The 23,838-nt window shown below is 43.7% G+C and overlaps 1 protein-coding gene across 3 annotated transcripts in view; it reads right to left on the bottom strand.

Annotated features, from left to right (window-relative positions):
* The window catches only part of ZNF423 (zinc finger protein 423), a 274,447-nt gene that overhangs the window by 105,674 nt on the left and 144,935 nt on the right, over positions 1 to 23,838 (bottom strand). Inside the window, exon 6 of one of the 3 annotated variants that reach the window (XM_034426466.3) lies at positions 17,086 to 17,175. The exons of the other annotated variants lie outside the window; for them this stretch is intronic. Coding sequence (XP_034282357.1) covers positions 17,086 to 17,175 — 90 coding nt within the window. The remainder of the gene's footprint in view (positions 1 to 17,085; positions 17,176 to 23,838) is intronic. 3 annotated transcript variants of the gene reach the window in all.

Here is a 23,838-nt window from a genome sequence, read left to right as displayed (position 1 = left end):
TAATCATTGGTGTTCTGGTCGCTGGCGACTCTTCTTTTTAAGAAATCGTTTTAAGAAATTTGAGAAACTCAGCAGAGCCAATTCAAATTTCTGTTTTCCCTCTTCCATTTTTTTTCAGCGTGGCCCAAGATTTTTTCTTTAAAAAAAAAGAAACCAGGCATGTTAACATGCCCGTTTTCCAAAAACAATCTACAGTGATGGATGAAGACCAGTTTCTGCCACTGTACAGGAGACCAAAAAAATCCCTGCTTGATTCATTTTGCTATCACATTTTTTTGCAAAATTCAGTTCGGCCTGCCACAATGATAACCACTCCTCTGAGCAGCTGCCCAGCTCCAAATTCTCAAATGAAGACGTCTAATCTTGGCCTGGATATCAGAACATGAGCCTTGCCCACTAAAAAAAACCAAGTCTGAGACTTAGTTCCCTTAAAATTAAATCTTGACTTGTTTAAATCTTTCAGATTGTCTTCCCCTGCAAAAGAAGCGTGTTTGAGGATCTTATTACTAGAGTGCTTGAGAATTTCCTCTTAATATCGCCTAGTGATGTTTTTGAGTTGATATTCTTGTGGAAAAAATGGAGAAATGGTCTACTTGATGAGGCTCTTGTCTTTGGTTAACACATTTTTCGTCATGATGAAGATTCCTGTTAGCATTTTCCAATTTAAATAAGCCAATTGGAAATAATTCTTTCCGGAAGGATTTTATAGAAGTGTGGGAAATCAGAAAGACGGTAGACCAACAGACCAACAACAGTATATCAGCAGAACAGGATTTCCACAAACATCTCTAGGCCATCTTGAAACTTAAGTAGGTGTTATAAGAATATGTCTGTGGAAAAATTCACCTACTTTCTCTTCTCCTTTGAAACAACAATTTGGAAAAACAATTTTTCTTTCATCAAACTAAAGGGGGAAATGGAACAGGGAGAAAATGCAAGATAATTTTTCTGCTTAGTATTTAGTCAGAACAATGTTTTCCGACCTCAGCAAGTTTAAGAGGTGTGGACTTCAATTCCCAGAATTCACCAGCCAGCATGCTAGCTCGTGAATTCTGGGAACTGAAGTCCACACCTCTTAAACTTGCTCGGGTCAAGCGATACCGAGTTAGAACACCGAAATTGGCAGAAGATCCCGAAATTAACAGATGAGGTCATAACGCTGTAAAAGTAAGACTATCGAACAATAACTGAACTACTTTCTTTAGACTTTAACGACGTGTTATGCTTATATTCTGTCAGCGGGTGTCACTGCATTGCAGCAAGTGGCAAGCATTTACCCCCAAGCAAAGGTACCAGTAACTTTGTGTAGTCCAACCTCTTTTCCCTTTTTATACTTCTAAGCCTGCATTCATAAAATACAGTTAACTTGGTTACGGGAGTTCGGCCATTTTCTGGGTTCACACATTAGACTGAACCATGACCTGTCCCAGCTTCTGCCAACCTAGCAGTTTGAAAGCACGTAAAAAGCCTTGGTAGTACAGTGGTTTAATGCACCCTGTTATTAACACAGCTGCCTGCAATTTCTGCAGGTTTGAATCTTACCAGGCTCAAGGTTGACTCAGCCTTCCATCCTTTCTAAGGTAGGTTAAATGAGGACCCGGATTGTGGGGGCAATAAACTGACTTTGTATAAATATACAGAAGTATGAAGGCTATTGCTTAACACATTGTAAGCCACCCTGAGTCTCCAGAGAAGGACAGTATATAAATCAAATTAAAAAAAAAATGCAAATAGGGATCAGCTTGGGTGGGAAGGTAACAGTGTTCCATGTGCCTTTGGCATTTAGTCATGCCGGCCACATGACCACACAGACGTCTTCGGACAGCCCTGGCTCCTCGGAAACGGAGATGAGCACTGCCCCCTAGAGTCGGGAACGACTTGCACATATGTGCGAGGGGAACCTTTACCTTTACAGTACTTACAATTTTTGAACAGAGCGATCCAACTCAACTGCTGTGGCTAACAACCATTGACAGATCTTTTAAAATCCCTGTTAAGAACCATCATTCATTACTACATATATAATGACTGAGGTTATTGAGTGACCCTAAGAAGTTATCTCCAGCCACTTTCCAATCTGCACCATGCATAATTTTAAAATAATTTTTAAAACCCCTTACAAAATAATCATGGTGATCTGGTCACTGGCGACTCATCTTTAAGAAATCATTTTAAGAAATTTAAGAAACTCAGCAGAGCCCATTCAAATTTCTGTTTTGCCTCTTCCATTTTCTTCAGCGTGGCCCAAGGTTTTTTCTTTAAAAAAAAAACACATTTTAACATGCCCATTTTCCAAAAATGATCTACAGTGATGGATGAAGACCAGTTTCTGCTGCTGAAAAAAAATCTGCTTGATTCATTTTGCCGTTAAATTTTTTTTTGCAAAATTCAGTTCAGCCTGCCACAATTATAACCACTCCTCTGAGCAGCCTCCCAGCTCCAAATTCTCAAATGAATTTGCACCATGCATAATTTTAGAAAGAGATCACCTTTGCAGGTTTTTTTAAAAAAATTATGGAAACCTCCAAAGAGCTCTTTTGAAGTGTCCAACAGTATCCTATCGTTGATACCAGCTTCCACCAGAATATAAGGCACTGAGTAGAAATGTAATAAAATTCTCAACAGCTGCAACCAGCTACTACAACTATAAGAACTTTTAGGGGTAATTCCATCCATGGTTTTAAACCCCGATGGTGTCAAAATACCAACGCGTGCAAGTGGCAACTTCAAAATTATATTATTATTGTTGGGTACCTGCATCCTGATTTTTGAACCAAGTACACAAGTTGTGAGAATTGTGGGATGACATTGTCGTGGACATTTTTCTCTTGCCCTTGAAAGACACCCGTGGTGATGGCTGGAATTCACCAAACTACTTCTCAATTTATTGCATTGCATTTCTGTCTTTCTAAGGGTTAAAGGCGAAGTGAATGAGCTAACTTAATTTGTCCTTTGAATTTAGAACACAGGGTCTAACAGACATCACCAAAGGTTTTTCAAAGCTTCCCCAGAGGCATCTGCCAATACTTATGTAGGCTTCAGAAGTTAAAATGGATCTTAAAATTTTGGTACCTAAAGAACCTGGCCCTTGTTTTTGCCCATTTACTAGGAAAGCCCTTCCTTCCTTCCTTCCTTCCTTCCTTCCTTCCTTCCTTCCTTCCTCCCTCCCTCCCTCCCTCCCTCCCTCCCTCATGTTTCTAGGTTCTATCATATCTCAAGACTTAAAATGGACACCTAACATCAAAAACGTCATCAAAAAAGCTCAACAAAGAAAGTTCTTTCTGCACCAACTCAGAAAGTTCAAACTGCCCAAGGAGCTGCAGATTCAATTCTACAGAGGAATGATTGAGTCTGTCATCTGCACCTCCGTAACTGTCTGGTTTGGCTCTGCAACCCAACAAGACAGACACAGACTTCAGAAGATAATTAGAACTGCAGAAAAAATGATGGCTACCAACCTGCCTTCCATTGAGGACCTGTATACTGCATGAGTCAAAGAGAGGGCTGTGAAAATATCTACAGACCCCTCACATCCTGGACATAAATTGTTTCAACTTCTACCCTCAAAACGATGCTGTAGGGCACTGCATACCAGAACAACAAGACACAAGGACAGTTTTTTCTTCTCTTCCTTACTAGTATCTCTCTTGTCCCACTTATTACTATAACCAGGTTGCTTGTATCTTTCAATTATATTGTTTTTATTTGTTTCCTAGTACGATTTGATAGCTTAACTATCACTAAGTGTTGTATCTTTTTATTCTTGATGAGTGTATTTTATCCTCTATATGTACACTGAGAGCATATATACCTAAGACAAATTTCTTGTGTGTCCAAGCACACTTGGCCAATAAAGAATTCTGTTCTTTGTGGGGACAATTCTTGGGATGATAAAACTCTTCTCCAGCATCTACTTGATCTTGAACTAAAACCCATTTCTATTGTCTTGTTTTTTAGCAGTGATATCAAAATAGCATAACCCAACAAACACAGATGGAAGGGATTATGAGGTTTCCTTTTAAGATCTACCTCCTTTTGTTCTTTGGCCACATTCTGTACTTCTTGATGTATTTACCAAGATGAAAAGAGCCAAGACTGATAAAGGAACCTCAAAAGTTAAAGGGCTTCTAGACAGAATAACTATTAGCAAAGACAGACTTGCTTAAAAATCTGCACCACCGCATGTTAATTTAAAGGGAAGGGGTTCCTTTGTGACTTTTTTTCCAACATAAAGGCCAAAAGCTTCATTAAGCCCAAATAAGTTTGCCTCCCCTGGGGAACCGGTGACCTATGCCTTAAAGGGAAAATTAGGGGCACCTCAATACAATTTATTTTCGATTGCAAATTGATGATTTTTTTTTTTTAAGGCAGAACCTTAACGGGATTCGGTTGTTTTTCCATTTATGCACCCAGATCAGTCGGTTTTTTCTTTTTCTTTCAATGCAGCTGAGAATAATGATTTCTAACGTGATAAAAGGTCTTCAAGATACACCACAGAAGGAGGAGGCTAATTTATTTTTCTGGGAGCCAATTTAGAAAGGAACCCTTGTATTCATCTGCATCAGGAATTCCCAACCTCCTGGTCAGTAGAGGTCAAACTTCAATCATGAATAATGACAAAAAAAAAATAAAAAAAATCCAGCAAATCCAGCAAATCCATAATCTCCACTGGGGCTCAACCAGATGTGGGATTCACATATTGTAGCAACCGGTTCGGCCAGCACCGGAAATGTGAGCACGCATGTGTGTGCAGCGTCACGAAACATGGCAATTCGTTTGCACGCGCCATCCACACATGCCTGCGATGTCAATCAACACGGCAATTCATTCACTATGCTCAAAATTGGAAATCAGAGAAAATACCTTTGGAAGAAGAAGTAATTAAAAAAAAAATTAGATTGTGCAGAAATGAATAGATTAACTCTGATGATTAAAGATAAGGAGGAATCAGAATATTTTAAAACATGGCATTATTTTTATAGTTGGTTGGGAAAGAGATATAAATGACTGATACCATAATTATGTATAAACGATGATTACAATACTGATTTAGTAATGAAATGTTAGAATGGTTTGGATGAAGATGAAGATAGAAGAAACTTATGGAAGATGGAGAAGCCTAGAAGATAACACCGAGAAGTCACAGGGAAAGAAGGACTGATGTATTAAATGTTTGTTTGTCTTAAAAAATAAAAAAAATACTCAAAAAAAACCCCTCCAAGGCAATTCACTCGGGTGTGCTGTCCACAAATGTGTCTGGTGTCAAAAACACAGCAATATAGGATGGGATTGAGTCCAGGCGGGTGGGCGGGTAGACGGGCCCATCCACAGGTCGCCACTACCGGTTCGCCTGAACCAGTCTGAACCGGTTGAATACCATCTCTGGGCTCAACCCTGATTGTATTTTAGGGTACCAGGGCATAGGACAGAGAGGTCATTCCTTGGGCCCTCTCATGTAATTTCCATTGTATTCAATGGGATAAACAAGATGAATTCCCAGGTCTGAATGTGGTACCCAACTTCTTCCATCTCTGGCTTCTAGAACTTTCTCTGATCAGATTTTGTGGCAACTTGGCCACAAAATTTAGACAAACTTGGCTGTAGGAGCATAAACAAAATTACAAGTTCTCCATGTAAATCCAAGGATATTAATCCAAATCAGCTGCTTTCATTCATTCATTCCTCCATTTTGACTATAGCTTAATGGTTTATTTGAAAGTAATTTACCTTTCTTGTTGCACATTTATAGTAATGCTGTAGGCTAACGAAGTCATGCTCATATCTACAAGTGTGTCTGGCTCAAAAGGAAGAATGCATTTTCTTATTTCTTTAGACATATGTCATGCAGCATCATACAATTTATATAGGCATCCTCTCAACAAACAACTCATGGGGTCATACAAGATAAAACAACAACACTGAAAAAAATGATTGTAAAATGTCTTAAAATAAGCATACAGTACATTGCTTTCAATCAGTGTTTTTCAAATTTGGCAACTTTAAAGATGTGTGGACTTCAATTCCCACAATTCCCCAGCCAGCATGTTGAGTCTACTGAGTCCACTCATCTTAAAGCATGCTGGCTGGGGAATTCTGGGAATTGAAGTCCACGCATCTTACAGTTGCCAAGTTTGGAAAAACAGTTATTTAAATGGATGATGCGCACATGTTGGTGTATGTATCTGGAACCAGGGGTGAAATCCAGCAGGTTCTGACAGGTTCTGGAGAACCGCCAGCAGAAATTTTGAGTAGTTTGGAGACCCGGCAAATGCCACCTCTGGCTGGCCCCAGAGTGGGGTGGGAATGGAGATTTTGCAATATCCTTCCCCCAGGAGTGGGGAGGGAATGGAGATTTTGCAGTATCCTTCCCCTGCAACACCCACCAAGCCACACCACGCCCATCAAGCCATGCCCACAGAACCGGTAGTAAAAAAATTTGGATTTCACCACTGAAATGGGTATGTCTAATTTAATGGAAAGAAGGACTAGGGAAGCCATGATAGCAGTGTTCCAATATCTCAGGGGCTGCCACAAAGAAAAGGGGTGTCAAGCTATTCTCCAAAGCCCCTGAAGGCAGGACAAGAAGCAACGCATGGAAACGTATCAAGGAGAGAACCACCCTAGAACTAAGGAGGAATTTCCTGACAGTGAGAACAATTAATCAGTGGAACAACCTGCCTTCAGAAGTTGTGGGTGCTTAAAAACTGCAGGTTTTTAAGAAGAGATTGGCCAGCCATTTGTCTGAAATGTTATAAGGTTTCCTGCTTGAGCAAGGGATTGGACTAGAAGACCTCCAAGGTCCCTTCCAATTCGGGAGAAGGGCGGTATAAAAATTAAATAAATAAATAAATAAATAAATAAATAAATAAATAAATAAATAAATAAATAAATAAATAAATACTGTTATTCTACATTTGAAATCCAATTGCCTTTTTTTCTTTCACGTTCGCTGCCAAGGTAGGTCTGGGATCACCTGCCCCACGCAACAATAGGAGGAAAAGAGGTGTCACACAACACTACACAACTTTTTTTGACATGCTCCTCTCCTCAAATTTGTAAATAACCTAGAAGAAAAATGTCCTTTTCTTGGGGCTCCGTAGCAAACCTGCTTCTTTGTCAAACGAAGGTGATTTAATAGAAGAAATACCATAATTTAAATCCCACCCAGTTTAAGGCCGAGACATTGGCCCACGATAGTGTAGAAATTTTTACATCTGTCTAAATTGTGCAAGGTGATCGGGAAGTTGTGGCTGTGGTGCATTATATACACCCAGCCTATTCACTGCTTCTGCTGTCTAGGAAGTGAAACACCAATTGTTCTTAAAATCTCAGTGGTATTTTGTCAATATTTTTTATTGCAGCAAAGCAAATATAAATATTTTATGGTAAACGGAGGGCCCAAAATAAACAGTTTAGTAAATAGATATTACATTACAAGAAAGGAGCAAAAAAAAAAAAAGCATCTGTAGAAAAATGTTTGCTGTGTAATTATTTTTCCTAGTTTACATTCACTCGCGACATGCTACTCTCCCTCTCTCCCTCTCCCTCCCTCTCTCTCCCTCTCTCTCTCTCTCTCCACCGTTTTAGCTTGTTCTAAATCTTCTTCCTTGTTGCTATTATTAAAACCTTTAAAAGGTGCCAAATCTTAAATGAGGAAAAAAAAATGATTTGCTAGAAATTATTCATATCACAGTGAGCCTCTACTAAACCTGGCAGGGGTGCAATATTTTCGGTGAAATTAACATAAAATATACAACTGCAAATTATCCAGAAAATAGCTATGTTCTTTACAACACGCATTTACATTCAAGGGAGAGAGAGAGAGAGAGAGAGAGAGAGAAAGAGAGAGAGGAGGGGTCGAGAAAGAAATGTTTCACTTATGGTGTTTTTTTTTCCCTAACACAGAGTTGCAAATAGATTTTTTTCCCCCATACGAGATCCAAAAGGGAAATGAGCAGCCTTCCATAAGGAATATGGCCTTTAAGGATGATGTTGAAAAAATAACGCAGCTGAGCAAAATAAAAAAAAGGGGGGGGGAAATATCAACCCAAAGAGAATTAATACTGACCACAATCAGCAGAGGACAATTTTAAGTGTACAATGTTGTTGAGTTCGTTTCTAGATTTAGTCCTCCTCTCCTCTCCCTCTGCACACAAAAACACTTTTTCTTCCTTCCTTCCTTCCTTTCTTCCTCCCCCAAAAAAGGTAGTGCTATGTAAAATGCAAATCTCGCTGTAAATATTTTATTAAATTGTTGCATGCATCCCAAAAGCTATAGGTCTTAATTGAGAGGAGGTTATGTTTCCAGTCAATATATGGAAATGGAAAATGCTAATTCATGTTTTTCTACTTATGAAAAACCCTAGAGGACGGCAAAACCGCAAATGCACTCAACTTTAATATTATAAATATAATTTGGCTCTCTCTTTGTAATCCCCAGTGTGCTGGCTTTTATCTCCCAATGGCTTCAAGAGTTTTTTTGCACAGACACTTTTACATCATCTGTACAGGAAGTCAACCTTCAAGGCCTGCCAGTTTGGCAGAGAAGCCAGTGGCTAAGTAATATTGAAAACAGGAACTGAAATAAAATCTCCTTCGCGCAGGAAAAACAAGCCATGAATGAATTCTGAGCACGGTCCAAGCAATGTTCAGACATGGAGAGGGGGAGGGGGGGACAAACGAATGCAGCTTCGGGAGCCAACTCTGGCTACGGGTCCTTTCCTTGCAATTAGCAAAGTGAGTAGCCATGGCGGTTTGTCTTAACAAAAGGAAAACAATTAACCTTCTGGCATCCTCTCCATCCAGGAAGTTCAGAGCTTCTTAAAGATGTAGCCATCATGGAAACCATGGGCAGGATTTTACTTGGAAGTAACCAGTGGTGGGACTCAAATAACTTTAACAACCAGTTTGCCCAAGGTCAGGTTGGCTGTTGGTGGGAGGTGTGGCCCATCCCTCTCCTCCAGCTCATCCATGCGGGATGAGCCTCCCATGACAGCCAACCTGACCCTGGGCGAACTGGTTGTTAAATTACACCCCTGCGCTGCAATGGAGAAATGGGCAATGGAGTGGTCGGCACAAGGGAAGGTCGAGGAGTAGGGAGAAGAAAGAGGCAAAGTGGCCTTCCCCTTTCCTCATGCCGGCCGCTCCATTGCCCGATTCTCCATTCTCCAGCGCAGCGCCCAGGATCCACTTTGATAGCGAGGAGTGGGTAATTTAACCACCGGTTCGCTTGAACTGGTGCAAACTGGCTGAATCCCACAACTGGAAGTAACCATTTAACACACGCACACCAGTGGTGGGTTGCCCCCGGTTCGGACCGGTTCACAAGAACAGGTAGTAAAACCGGTGGGAGGCCCTGCCCACCACCCCGGATGTCATCATCAGCGATCTGTGTATGCGCAGAAGCTTCTGCGCATGTGCAGAATCAAGACACGCACGCGAGCGAAGCCAGCGCACATGCGTGATTCCATTGCGAACCGGTAGTAAAGGTAAGTAGAATCCACCCCTGATGCACACAGACATACAATGATACGAAAAGGATGATGAGACCCTAGAAAAGGTGCAGAGAACAACAACAAAGAGTTTTTCAAAAATAGCCTGGACAACCCTTTGACCAGGATGGCATAGGGTCTCCTGTCTTAAGAGTTAGCCATTGCAGGCTAATTCTGCCCACTGCCAGCAGTTTGATCCTGATGGGGCTCAAAGTTGACTCAGCCTTCCATCCTTCTGAAGTTGGTAAAATGAGGACTTAGATAATTGCGGACAATAGGCTGACTCTGCAAACCGGTTAGAGAGGGCATAATTAAGTACTATGAAGCAGCATATAAGTCTAAGTGCTATTGCTAATTCAATAAAGATAAGTCGTGTCCGACTCTAGGACGCGGTGCTCATCTCCCATTTCTTGGCCAAGGGAGGCAGCACTGTCCGAAGACAATTTCCATAGTCATGTGGCCAGCATGGTCACCTAGGTGGCTCAGTGACTAAGACACTGAGCTTATCGATCAAAAAGGTCGGCAGTTTGGTGGTTCAAATCCCTAGTACAGGTCTCCTGCGTGACCTCCTGCGTGGACTAGATGACCTCCAAAGTCCCTTCCAACTCGGTTACTGTTAAATATGTCAAAGGCACATGAAGTGCTATTACTTTCCCACTGAGGTGGTACCTATTTATCTATTTGCATTTGCAAACTTTCAAACTGCTAGGTGGGGGGGGGGAGCTGGAGCAAGGAATGGGAGGTCAACCTGTTGCGAAGAGCTCGGGTCTCAAACCCAGACTGTCAGTTTTCCAGTTGACAAGCTCGGTGTCTTTAACTAATGAGCCACTGTGCCCCCTACCAATTAAATACCCAAGCATTTATAAATATAAAAGCAGACGTTGTAATACGTGTGTTGGATTTTCGAGATGACCAAAGGATGAATATGTTTTTTATTACAGACTGTAAAACAACTTCATTAAAACATCACCAACCAGGAATTATTTGGGTTTGTGGATTGGATGGGACCCCATGTTTTCCTGTTTACTCAGCTTACTGACTTCAAGGAAGAGGGGGGGCGGAAATAAGAATTACAGTGACATACACTGCAGCACGAAGAGGAGCTGAAATAAAGATTCGACCCGCAGGCTTCTTCGAGGCTTAAAAGGCAGCGAAGATGCCCAAAGGTATATTTTTCCTTCCAATCAAGGTAGATGTTTTCTTTAGAAAAAGTAAGCCACCGATGGAAAGATTTAATGTTTTTAACCTATTTCAAAGCTCGATCAAAAACGCCTTTTTGCCTTGCACTTTAATTTCGAATGCTGTTTTTTTAACTATCAGTCTGGACTTCTGACAAGAGCGTTCCTGAAGGGGTCTCAGGGGGAAGAGGAGGAGGAGGAAGAGAAGGGAGGGAAGAAGGGATGAAGAAGAAAATAATGACTGAACGAGACAGAGCCAGAGGTCGGGGGGGGGGGAAAGTTCCATAACTTCTTTTGGCTTCTCTCCTGTCTACATATTATCCCCAAAGGAGCGCAGCTCTGAAAAAGCAGATCTCCACCCCTGCATTTGGACATGCCTGGAGATTACATGACCCTTGAGAAAATGAAACGACAATTCCAAGGATTTGCAGAAAAAAAAATAAAATAAAATAAAATAAAAGAAACGGTCAAGAACAACAGGCCTCTTTCTTATTTTATAAGAAAATAAAACTTCCACAAATGCTTTCAGCTCCTCTTGAGCCAAAGAACCTGGAGGCAATTCTTTTATTGGGAATCTCACGTCTTAAAGGAGAGGATTGGAAATGGACGAAGAAGAAGGGAGTCAACCAGCAGAGAATGCTGAGGTTTTGCTACCAAAGGTCACTCAACCAACTTTGTGTGCGCTAAACTTTGAAAACGGGAGAGTTTCTTTCTGAATGACTATTATTTCAACCTAGAAATAATTTTCTGGCAGGGAGAACGATCAACCCGTGGAACAGAAGTTGCCTTCAGAAGTTGTGGGAGCTTCATCACTGGAGGCTTTCAAGAAGAGACTGGACAGCCATCTGTCAGAAATGGTGTAGGGTCTCCTGCTTGGGCGGAGGGTTGGACTAGATGACCTACAAGGTCCCTCCCAACTCTGTTATTCTGTATGGTATGGTTCCTCGCAAAGGGCACCCAGTGAGGTTTCTCCAGTAGGAAATATTTAAATTCCAAACTCTGTTCAAGAAGGAATAAAGTTCCAATTCTGATCTGGTGCTTGGATTTATAGATGGGATAAGATTGAAGTCTTCGACTTACGATTACAACTGAGCCCAAAATTTCCACTGCTAAGCAAGACAGCGGTAAAGTTTTGCCCCACTTCAAGATCTTTCTCGCCACAGCCGTTAAGCAAATCACCGCAGTTATGACATGGTTGTCCAGCAAATCTGACTTCCCCATTGATGTTGACGGACATTCTCAACCATCCAGGTCACGGCTGTCCCAAAAGTGCTTTTTACAAAAGGCAACTGGATTTCCTTGGTTTTTCCTTGAAACATTTTCAAGGAGGAAAAAAACCCCAAGAAAGACCAGTTGCCTTTTGAAAAAAAAAGCACCTTTGGCATTGTCGGAAGGTTGCAAAATAACCCTGGGACAGGGAGTGCAACACTTAAAAATGAACCACATGCCAATTGCCAGAATGTCGATCACGGGGATGCTACAGTGGTTGCAACAGGGGTGGGTTCTAAAATTTTTTACTACCGGTTCTGTGGGCGTGGCTTATTTCGTGGGTGTGGCTTGATGGTCATGTGACAATTCTTTAGGATTTAGCAGGGGTACTGGTCTACCAGGCTTTTAACTGCTTGCAGAGCTGTACTGAACTACTCATGTATTTTTGCAGGCACTGATCTACCCATGTATTTTTGCAGGCATTGATCTACTCATGTATTTTTGCAGGCACTGGTCTACCCATTTATTTTTGCAGGCACTGGTCTACCCATTTATTTTTGCAGGCACTGATCTACTCATGTATTTTTGCAGGCACTGATCTACTCATGTATTTTTGCAGGCACTGGTCTACTCATGTATTTTTGCAGGCACTGATCTACTCATGTATTTTTGCAGGCACTGATCTACTCATGTATTTTTGCAGGCACTGATCTACTCATGTATTTTTGCAGGCACTGATCTACTCATGTATTTTTGCAGGCACTGATCTACTCATGTATTTTTGCAGGCACTGGTCTACCCATTTATTTTTGCAGGCACTGATCTACTCATGTATTTTTGCAGGCACTGGTCTACCCATTTATTTTTGCAGGCACTGATCTACTCATGTATTTTTGCAGGCACTGATCTACCCATTTATTTTTGCAGGCATTGATCTACTCATGTATTTTTGCAGGCACTGGTCTACCCATTTATTTTTGCAGGCACTGATCTACTCATTTGTTTTCTTTTAACACTGATCAGCTGTAGGGCGGCCCTTTGAAACCCCACGGCAAGAATTTAAACAGTTTTTTTCCCTCTAGCCATCAGCTGGGACTCAGGAGGCAGCAATAAATTGCAGGTGGGGCCAAATAAAAGGTAAAAATAACACGGTGGGGGGGCAGGGGGTGTGTGCAGCAGAACCGATTCGGTGACGTCATATCGTCACCGCTACCGGCTCGCCAGAACTGGGCTGAACCGGGAGGAACCCACCACTGGGTTGCAAGTGTGAAAAACGGTTATAAGTCACTTTTTTCAGTGCCATTGTAACTTTGAATGGTCACTAAATGACTGTTTGTAAGTCAAGGACTATTTTGTATTCTCTTTGAATCGCTGTTTCATGCTTAACTTTTTCCCAGAGTCGGGTTATCTTCAGGTGCATAAAAAGCTGGGGGGGGGGTTCTTATATTAAAAAAAAATGCACTAATACAGCCGGTCTTCGACTTATAACCAACACTGAGCCCAGAATTTAGGTTGCTAAGCGAGACATGTGTTAAGTGAGGTTTGCCCCATTTTACGGCTTTTCTTGCAGCGTTTGTTTAAGCGAATCTCTGCGGTTATTAAATTAGTAACGCGGCTGTTTTAATGAACCTGGCCGTCAGGCCTGGCAACCATCTTTTGCATTGGATCTTCAGGCCTGCCACATTTAATCCTGTGAGAAACTGGGAGGGGGGGGGATTGTATGGAGTATGGGTGATAATATAGTCAAAACAACATTCCTTTCTCAGAGAGTCAAGGACATCTTGCCCTGCACCTGGAGGAGTGTGACTGGGAGGCATCGCCAGTTGGGACAGTGGGAAATTGGGAGGAGAGATTGTGTGGAGCATGGGGGATATATAGTCATAATAACATTCCTTTCTCAGAGAATCAAGGACATCTTGCCCTGCATTTGGGAGGCTGGAACTGGGAGGTATCTCCAGTTGGGACGATTCTCTGATTGGACCATGTGATGGACATGTGGATGTTGGGCAGGGACTTGGACTTCCCTTTGGGTGGGGAAAACCTGAAAGCTTTCAGATTCGGGTTTTCCCAAATGTGCCAATATGACATCTCTAATGGAACTTGGAGGAACTTACAGCCTTGGAGTTTTCTTTTGTTAGGGGTGTTACTTGGAACCCCGACATTGGCTTCCCCATGGACTTTGTTTGTCAGAAGGTGGCAAAAGGGGAACATGTGACCCCAGGACACTGTCATATTTATGACAACCGTTGTCCAGCATCTGAATTTAAATCACGCTTGACCATGGGGATGCCGCAATGGTCATAAGTGTGGAAAATGGTCATAAAGTCACTTTGTTCAGCGTCGTTGTAACTTCGAACAGTCACTAAACAAACAGTTGTAAGTCAAGGACTACCTGTAGTACCATAAAGATTTCTGGCCAGTAGAACTTGAAGTCCAAAACCAGCACCCTCAATTGCACCAATCGGGACTTAAGAGCTTCCGAGTGGACGGTGAATTGAAACCTGGAAAATCTGTGAGCGTTCCAGGCTGTGACAAGCGATATTAATGCCTCCCACTTTGACTCAATAAATCAAAACAGATTTAGAGGAACTATTAAGACGCATGTCAAGAATCCACACTTCACTTTAATAACTCCCTATTAACATATTTAACTGCTGGGCTGTATATTTTAAACATTTCTTACTATTGGGTATATGAGTAATTAGCAGCTTTTAAGAAATGCATTAATAATCAGAGAGACGTGGCGGGGAATACTGAATACGGAATAAGCTGAGTTGGAAGGGATCTGGGAGGTCTTCTAGTCCAACCTTCTGTTCAGGCAGGAAACCCTATACCCGTGTTGGCGAACCTATGGAACGCGTGCCGGAAGTGGCATGCAGAATCATCCTGTGCAGGACGTGTGACCTCGCTGGCTCCTCTTCCACATTTTTGTGTGCACACACCCGCCAGTCAGCTGACTTTTGTGCACGCGGGAGTGTTGAAACCCGGAAGAGCAGCGTTCCATCGTGCATGCGCGCGACAGCACCTGAACTTCCAGGTTTCTGTCACACAAATGCGCAACAGCCAGCTGTTCGTCAGGCGTGCCTCTGCGCTGGAAACTGGAAGTTTGGGTGCCGCTGGTCTTCCAGGTTTCAGCGCCCCTGCATGCGTGAACGCCAGCAAGGCCGCGTGGTCCAGGCGGGATGGTTTTCCGTGCCATTGCTGGCACGGGGTGATGTGAAAGGTTAGCCATCACTGCCCTACACCACTTCAGACAAATGGTTGTTCAATCTCTTCTTAAAAACCTCCGATGTTGGAATATCCACAACTTCTGGATGCAACTTGTCCCACTGATTAATTGTTCTAACTGTCAGGAAATTTCTCCTTAGTTCTAGGTTGCTTCTCTCCTTGATTAGTTTCCATCCTTTGCTTCTTGTCCTGCATTCAGGTGCTTTGGAGAATAGGTCGACCGCCTCTTATTTGGGAAAAGGTAAAACATTTAGAGGAACGTTCACTTTTCTTTTTTTAAAGGGGGGGATAGAATTGTTGAACAGAGTGGTGCTGAGCACTTAAATGCATTGTAGGTTTGGAGAAGAAACGAGCAGAGGGGTACGGAGAGGGTATTAAAAGAGCAACGATGTGCATAAACAAAGAACAAGAGAATTCCCATCTCTGAAAGGTTTAGAGCAGGGCTGTCCGACTCGATTTCATTGAGGGCTGCATTAGGGTTGTGTTTGATCTCAGGGGAGGGGGCCAGGGGGGCATGGCCAGCTTGACATCACTCATATCGGAGGCGCCTGTGATGGCCAGTGGAAACGGGCTCCCGAGCTCTGTTTTTGGCTGGGACGGCCTCCTGCAACCCTCTGCCAGCAAAAACGGAGCTCAGGGGGGCATGTGTGGCCCCCTCAAGCTCTGTTTTGCTGGCAGAGGCACTACGGGCCAGTCTTTTGTTGTTTCCAAGGTGGCCCGGCGGGCCAGATCTAAGCACCCCATGGCCCAGGTTCGGACCACGGGCCTTGAGTTTGATAGCCCTGGTTTAGAGGGTCCTCAGACTACAACCCCATGGAGACATGGATGTGTCTCCAAAGGTCCTGTGGGATAATCAGGACTAACCAGACCCTGCTCAGCTTCTCAGCTAGGCAAAGTCCTCTCAATGCTGCCATCTAGCTAGGTTGCCGTCCAAGAGCTGTTCCCGCAGTTGCTGCCGAATTTGTAACTTTTAATATAACCGAAGGGGGGAAATTAATAAATGTGTGGTTCTAATCATATTCTTTCAGTGTTAAGCAATTTCATTTCGTTTTAATTAAGCTTACATTTCAGTTCAATCAAATTCCAGGGTTTTTTTGTCCTGATTTTGCCCGCTTTAGGGAAATGCATCTTCGGAAGGCCAAGGGTGGAATCTTAATCCAAAATCATTTGAAGGTTGTGGGTGGATAGGTGAGCCTAGGAAGCCAGGCTGGGGACATGATCAGTGGTGGGATTCAGCCGGTTTTGTCCGGTTCGGGCAAACCGGTAGTGCCGACTGCGATAGGCCCCGCCCACTCACCCAGCCATAATGCTGTCCTATCTAGCCACGTTTTGGAGGCTGTGTGCATGCACGGGAGGCACACGCATGAGCAAAGAGCATGCAAGGAAGGCCAAGTATGCATGGACGATGGAGGCATGTGCACTCACATTTGCGAACTGGTAGGGAAGGGAAGAGAAGTGAATCCCACCTCTGGACATGATGTTGGACAATAGGAATAATGGAAGACCTAGCTGGCATGGGAAACACTGACGGGGGTCCTTACAAGTCTTTAGAGTAGGGTTTTTTTTTTTTTCAAATCTGGATCTATGGAAACCAGAACTGAAATTTATATGCCAATTTATACCAAGCTCCAGTTGAATAATTATTTCAACTTCTCGCATGCTAGCTTAACACCGGGATGAAATATTACTGGGAAACTTCTTAAATCATCTACCATTGACACTGTAAGATCTCCCCATGACCAGGAACCCTCAGGGCAAGAAGAGAAATTCCAAGGTAGACTCTATGTCTATGAGAATCCAGCCAACGGTGGCTTATCCAAATAAGCCAGGATTAATTCAACCACAGTTTAGTTCAAAACATGTGAGCCCAGTCTTCAAAAACATGCCGCCTGCGACTCTGAGAAGTCTTAAAGGCAGTGGGAGGGAAAAAGACGTGGGAGGGTTGCTTTCAAATACGAATCACATTCTGTGTTTCCTACCTGTAATAGCATTTTTGCTAATCCTCCTCTCCAGTAAGGTGGGGGTTGGAAAAGAGTGGAAGACCTCACCATGGGGAACAGGAACTGCACCTATAAGAGACAGGAGGCAGAGAAACTCAACTCCTCCCCACGTGGCAAGGAGTCTTCGTGGATGAATTCAAAACAAAGTCCTGCCATGTGCAGAGAAGGTAGGATGGATGTCACGGGGTTAGGAGGAGGTCTAGGAAAAATAGCATCACGTATTCCCTTGCCCTCTGCCTTCATCCATCCTGGCCATGGAAAGGAAAGCCCATGCCCTCACCATTCAGAGGGAGGGAGGGAGGAAAATGGATAGAGAAATGGAAGGAAGGGAGACAAGAGAGATGGATGAAAGGAAGGTGAATAGAGGGAAGGAGGGAGGGAGGAAGGAAGGAATGGAGAAGGAGGGGATAGAGAGATGGAAGGAAGGTAGAGAGATGGAGGGAGGGAGGAGATAGAGAGATTGGAGAAAAGTGGGTAGAGGTAGGGAGGGAGGGAGGGAGGGAGGGAGGGAGGAAGGAAGGAAGGAAGATGAGAAAAGAATCGATGGATGGAAGGAAAGTGGATAGAGGTAGGTAAGCAGGTAGTAAGGGAGGGAGGGAGGTGGAGAGAAGGAGGGGATAGAGAGATGGAAGGAAGGTAGAGAGATGGAGGGAGGAGAAAGAGAGTGAATAGAGGTAGGGAGGTAGAGAGATAGGGAGGAAGGAAGGAGAGAAAGAAGGGAGGGAGGGAGGGAGGGAGGGAGGAAGGAAGGAAGGAAGGAAGGAAGGAAGGAAGGAAGGAAGGAAGGAAGGAAGGAAGGAAGGAAGGAAGGAAGATCACATTTCCACTGGATCTTTCAAAGTGTTTCAAAATGTTGACCCCTTTCCAACAACGAGCTCCGCATTTCCAGTGCTATAATGTCGATTTAGATAACCACGAGTTCTGTTTTCCCCGATCCTTTGATAAACCTTTATGCCATGAAATTGGAAGGCAATGACCCCAACCAAAATCCCTAACAACAAGGCTATCTTTGCTTACTCCGATCCAAGCAAATGCTCTCTGCTGGAACGGGGAGGGGCGGGGGACAACAAGAAGAATTGAAAGACCGTCCTTGTTCTAAATCGGGAGTAACGTTATACGTCTAAACTTGCAACTTAACGGGTTCGGTGGCAATCGAATAAAATCTGCTGCAAAAGGCCCTTCCTAATGGGCAGCCTTGTAGCTTCATAGGCCAGTTTAGAGGCTCCCTGAGGCTCGCAGTTCAATTTCCGTTGACCTTTAATTAAAGACAATACACTAAATTGACACCAAGAGATTTAAAACTACAATATAAATTTGGCTCCATAACTAGCATCCAAATAATTTTTTTTGTTTTTTTTGGTTTGCTGCTTCCTCTTGCTTAAATGTAACGATTTAATAAAATTTTTAAAAAAGGTTGTTAACGACATGATAAATCTTGACTCTCCATCCTTAAAAGAGGCTGAGTTTTTTTTAAAAAAAGGCTTCGCTAGAGTTTTGCACCGCTGTAAGAAAATAACCGAGAATAGCACTACGGCTATCAAGAATGTTTCTCCTTTGTCTCTGTCCTACTAGGGCAATGATAGCTAACTTTTTTTCATCTCATGCCGAAAGTGGGGAGAGTGTGGAGGGCTCATGCGTGCGCATGCCCACACCCATAATTCTATGCACCCCGCACCCCCATGTATGCGACCCCTCCACACTCCCCCTGCTTCTGGCACACGATGGCACGGTGGGCCTGGTAGGCCCATTTTTTCACTCTCCCCAGGCTCCAGAGCCTTTCTAGGAGCCTGGGGAGGGTGAAAACAGCCTTCCCCGCCCCCACTCCTGGTCCCATTGGAAGTCGCCAAATGGGCCATTTCCTAAAAAGTCTCTGGAGCCTGGAAAGAGTGAAAAACGAGCCTTCCCCAACCCCCTGGAGGCCCTTTGTAGGTCAGAAACAGCCTGTTTCCTGACTTCCAGTGGGCCCAGAAGGCCTGAAAATCAGTTGGCTGGCACACGCATGCCCGCCGAACCTGAGCTCACGTGCCCACCGATATGGCTCCGCTTGCCACCTGTGGCACGCGTGCCATAGGTTCGCCATCACGGTACTAGGAAGTTCAAACAAGAAGTACCAGTCGTGAGGAGTAGAATGCACCTTGTAGGAGATGACCTGAGGGAGGGGTCAAACGTGTCATAAGTCTGGAGTCTCTTCACACCCAGAAAAGAGCTATACTTCCCCCCACACACACACACAAACACAGTCTGGCCTTTACAGTCCAAGAAACTTGGGGGGGGTTCTTTCTGAGATGTTTGCGACACTCGTATTGCTTCTGCAGGCTAAATTGTCTCTTCTTTGACCATTATCTAGTCTGAGGGCCCCTTAGTGCTCTCTGAGCTTGGTTGTAACAGGGTAATGTTACGTAGTTTGGGTAATGAAACATCTGCAAGAAAGCAACCAAGCTCAGAGGGCACCAAGGACTCCTCATTTCAGTCCTGAGCTACAAATATTCTCCTATATCCATGATGGCAAATCTATGGCACAAATGCCAGAGGTGGTACACAGAGCCCTCTCTGTGGGCACATGCACTGTTCCCAGCTGCTCTTATGATGTCCGGTGCACATGGTCTTCACAGGCACCGGAGTGCTGGAAAACGGCCTGAAAATGGCCCGAAAAACAGCTAAAACCAGCCAAAAAACAGGCATGCGGGCGCTGGCCAGCTGATCTTTGGGTTTTCAGTGCTCTGGTGCATGCAAAAACCAGCTGGCCAGCACACATGTGCATGCCAGAAACCCAAAGAGTAGCTAGCCAGCATGCTCAAATGCATGTGCGTTCTGGTTTGGGCACTCGGTGCCAAAAAGGTTCACCATCACTGTCCTATATCATTACCAAATCTGCAGTTCCTCCTACTTCTCCTGTCTTTCAAGGAAGGACGTTCTCTCAGTTTATTACAGTAAGGTGGTATGACTAGTTTTTACAGGGTGATATTGATCTGCTCATACCTCAAATGCAAACGACTAATTTCTCTTTCTTCCCCTGTTTTGACCAGAGATCTGTGGTGGTACATTGAATAGTCATTTCTCTCTCTATATCTCACTAGAGAAGAATTGTGCTAACAAAAACAAACCAGCTTCAGCAGCCCAGGGCATATGTGACGGTGACGTATGCCTGGGACTGATCTCAAATGATCATCATCACAGTAAATTGTGGTTATTTTAAACATGGCTTGATGAACCAGGCCTGATGGTTCGGCCCACTGGTAACAAAAATCCTAAGCCATGGTTTATAAGGAGAAAGACTGGACCCTCCACACAATGTGTTCCACTAAAAGCAGAGGAAAAACACATTGTGGTATTACTCAATATCAGGGGTGTCAAACACGATTTCATTGAGGGCCACATCAGGGTTGTGTTTGACCTTGGGTGGGATGGGGGGGCAGGACCAGGGTGGGTGTGGCCAGCTTGACATCACTCATGTCGAGGGGGCGCTTGTGGTGGCCTGAGCGCTCTGCCAGCGAAAACGAGTTTCTGACCTCCGTTTCGGCTGCGACGGCCTCCTGCAACTCTCTGCCTGCAAAAACGGAGCTCGGGAGGGCCAGTCCTTCATTGGCCACTGCAGGCCAGTCCTTCACTGTTTCCAGGGTGGCCCCATGAGTCAGATCCAGTGGTGGGTTTCAAAATTTTTTACTACTGATTCGGTGGGCGCGGCATGGCTTGCTGGGCGTGGCATGGTGGGCATGGCAGAGGAAGGATACTGTAAAATCTCCATTCCCACCCCACTCCAGGGGAAGGTTACTGCAAAATCCCCATTTCCTCCTGATCAGCTGGGACTTGGGAGGCAGAGAATAGATGGGGGCGGGGCCAGTCAGAGGTGATATTTACCGGTTCTCCAAACTACTCAAAATTTCTGGTACAGGTTCTCCAGAACTGGTCAGAACCTGCTGAAACCCAACCTCTGGTCAGATCTAAGCACCCCGCAGGCCGGATGAGGGCCGCGGGCCTCAAGTTTGACACCCCTGCTCAATATGGAGATCCAGCTACTGATTTCATAAATTTGCTTTAATTTAGCAGAAGCTGAAGTTCTCCTCAAGGTTTCCTGATGTTGCTTGGGTGGAAAACAAGGGAATGTATGTCCCGGGCAAAAACTGCCTACTTGAAAAAACTCAGCACATCAAGGACACAAGGGTTCTTCCCCTTCAGGACAAGCCTTTTGTTATGTTTGTGTAATCTCAGATTGATTTACATAGGAAAACGCTGAATCACGCGTTCTTCTCTGCTATATTGTGAAGTGCTATAATCCTGGGAGGGTTTGGACCATATGGCTATGAAAAACCAAAGTCAGACACCCAGTGGCTTTTCCTTGGTGTTTTTCGAGTCGATGAAGAGAAAGCACTCTTGGAAATTAAAAAGTTATACGCTGGGTCTTCCTTTCCAAATATGGTGTACAGGTAGTCCTTGACTTAGGACTGGTCATTTAGTGACCGTTCAAAATTATGATGGACACCCCCCTCCTCGAAAAGCTACTTAGGACATGGTTTTGAAGTTCCAACATCAGACACAACACAAATGAAGGTGAGTATACGTGTCCCAGGATATATGTGTCCCCCTAACTATGTCGGACAGACGGGGAGGAAACTAACCACCAGACTGCAAGAACACAAGCGAGCGGTCAGATGAGGAGACCCAAACCCCTCGGTAGCCTCACACTGCAGTGAACAAGGACACACATTCAATTTTTCAACTACTAAGATTGTTGGACGAGCGGGTACAAAAACAGCCAAGGATGTGATTGAAGCCTGGAAAACAGGCCCTTTGTCAGTCAACAGAAGTGCTGATTAACCACCAGCCTATCAAATACCGTGTTTCTCCCAAAATAAGACCGGGTTTTATATTAATTTTTGCTCCAAAAGATGCATTATGGCTACTTTTCCAATTAGGTCTTATTTTGGGGGAAATACTGTACTAAATGCCTCCATCTGCTGACGATCTTAACTGGGGTTTATTTTGGGGGTAGGGCTTATATTACAAGCATCCTGAAAAATCATGCTAGGGCTTATTTTCCGGTTGGGTCTTATTTTCGGGGAAACAGGTACTTAGAAGGTGAGGACTTGGCAGCACAAGCAAACCGCAGCTAATGACTTGAAAGCCAGCCATCAACACACCCCAATCAACATCTAAAAAAGTCACATACAACAGGCACCAGATAAATACCGCACACAGAATAGCCCAAAACAAAATCTGCTAGAGAGACGTTCCCTGAAGATGGACTCCAGCATGAGTCCAAAAGCTTGGAAGACAAAATCTCTGGTGCTGGTCACTGACCCAGATTGTATTCTGCCACAACACAAATGTATCTACAATCAATAAGGGAGAATATTTGTAGGTCCTTGGTGCTCACTGAGCTTGGTTGTTTCCTTGCAGAAATTTCATTACCTAAACTAGGTAACATCATCAGTTCTAGTAGGTAACATCATCACTAGGTAACACCATCACTAGCATAACTGATGATGTTACCTAGTTTGGGTAATGAAATGCCTACCAGTGTTTCCCCAAAAATAAGACCCTGTCTTTCTTATTTATTTATTTATTTGTTCAAATTGTATGCCGCCTTTCTCCGAAGACTCAAGGCGGCTTACAATGCATTTAAAAACCATATATAAATTTTCTTATATTTTTTTGAACCCCGAGATAAGCGCTTGGCATTATTTTCGGGGAGGTCTTATTATTTTGGGGCGCGTGGAGCAAGACGGGGCTCCTCTTGCCGTCTTACCTGATTTCCAGCTCTGCGTTTAAATATTTTCGGGGATGGCTTATTTTCGGGGGGGAAGCTTATTTTAGCATATGTGCTCAAAAGCCCAATTATTATCAGGGGATGTCTTATTTTCGGGGAAACAGGGTACAAGAAAACAACCAAGCTCAGAGAGCACCAAGCACTCACAATTACATGACCTCATTTTGAGAGCTTAACAACTGGCCTGCATGTATGACCATTTGCAATGCCCTATGGTCATGTGACTGGAATTTACAGCCGTTTTGGCATTTACTTCCAATGTCCTGCCCATAGCTAACAATGGCTTCACTTAATGACTGCAATGTTCATTTAACGACTGTGGGGTTTTTTTTTTCACTTAACAACCATCACAGAAAAGATGATCAAAACCAAGTCTGGTCATGTGATCAGATTCAACCAATCATAACTTCCATCTGTCATTTCCAGGCTCAATTCATATAAGTCTCAACTACCTAATTAAAAAGGTCCAAGATAGCAGATTCAAAAAAAAAAATTTCACACCGCTTTTATAATGAAAGCTTCCCTTACACACATGCCTACATAGTGTGCAAACTTTAAGGCGAGAGTGTGCCTCATTAATTAGCAGATGTTGATGGGTAATCCAACCTCACGCTAACTCCAGGCTACTCACAACTCAACGCTCGCACACCCGATTTCAGAAAAGGTGTTTGATTCCATCACTTCCTTTTCCTACCTTCGTATGCAAATTCCAAACCACTTGGAAATGTTTAAAGATGGCTAATCACAGCCACCTATGAACACTGATTTAGAGGGCTGAGAGGAATTTTTAACCTGGTTAAAAAGGCGCAAAAACAACAGGACGCTGAGACGACAGCCAATTACAAATGTATCAGGCGACATGGAAATGTTGACACAATCGCCACAAAAGATGGATTCTTTCCTTATTCAATTACTAAATGAAAGAAGGGTGAGGGTAAATTTTTTTTTTTAAAAAAAAGTGACTG

This window comes from Pantherophis guttatus, chromosome 11, assembly GCF_059756535.1.
Source record: "Pantherophis guttatus breed Tessera chromosome 11, ASM5975653v1, whole genome shotgun sequence".
NCBI classification, from domain to species: domain Eukaryota; kingdom Metazoa; phylum Chordata; class Lepidosauria; order Squamata; family Colubridae; genus Pantherophis; species Pantherophis guttatus.
This window is presented reverse-complemented; position numbering and strand designations above follow the sequence as displayed.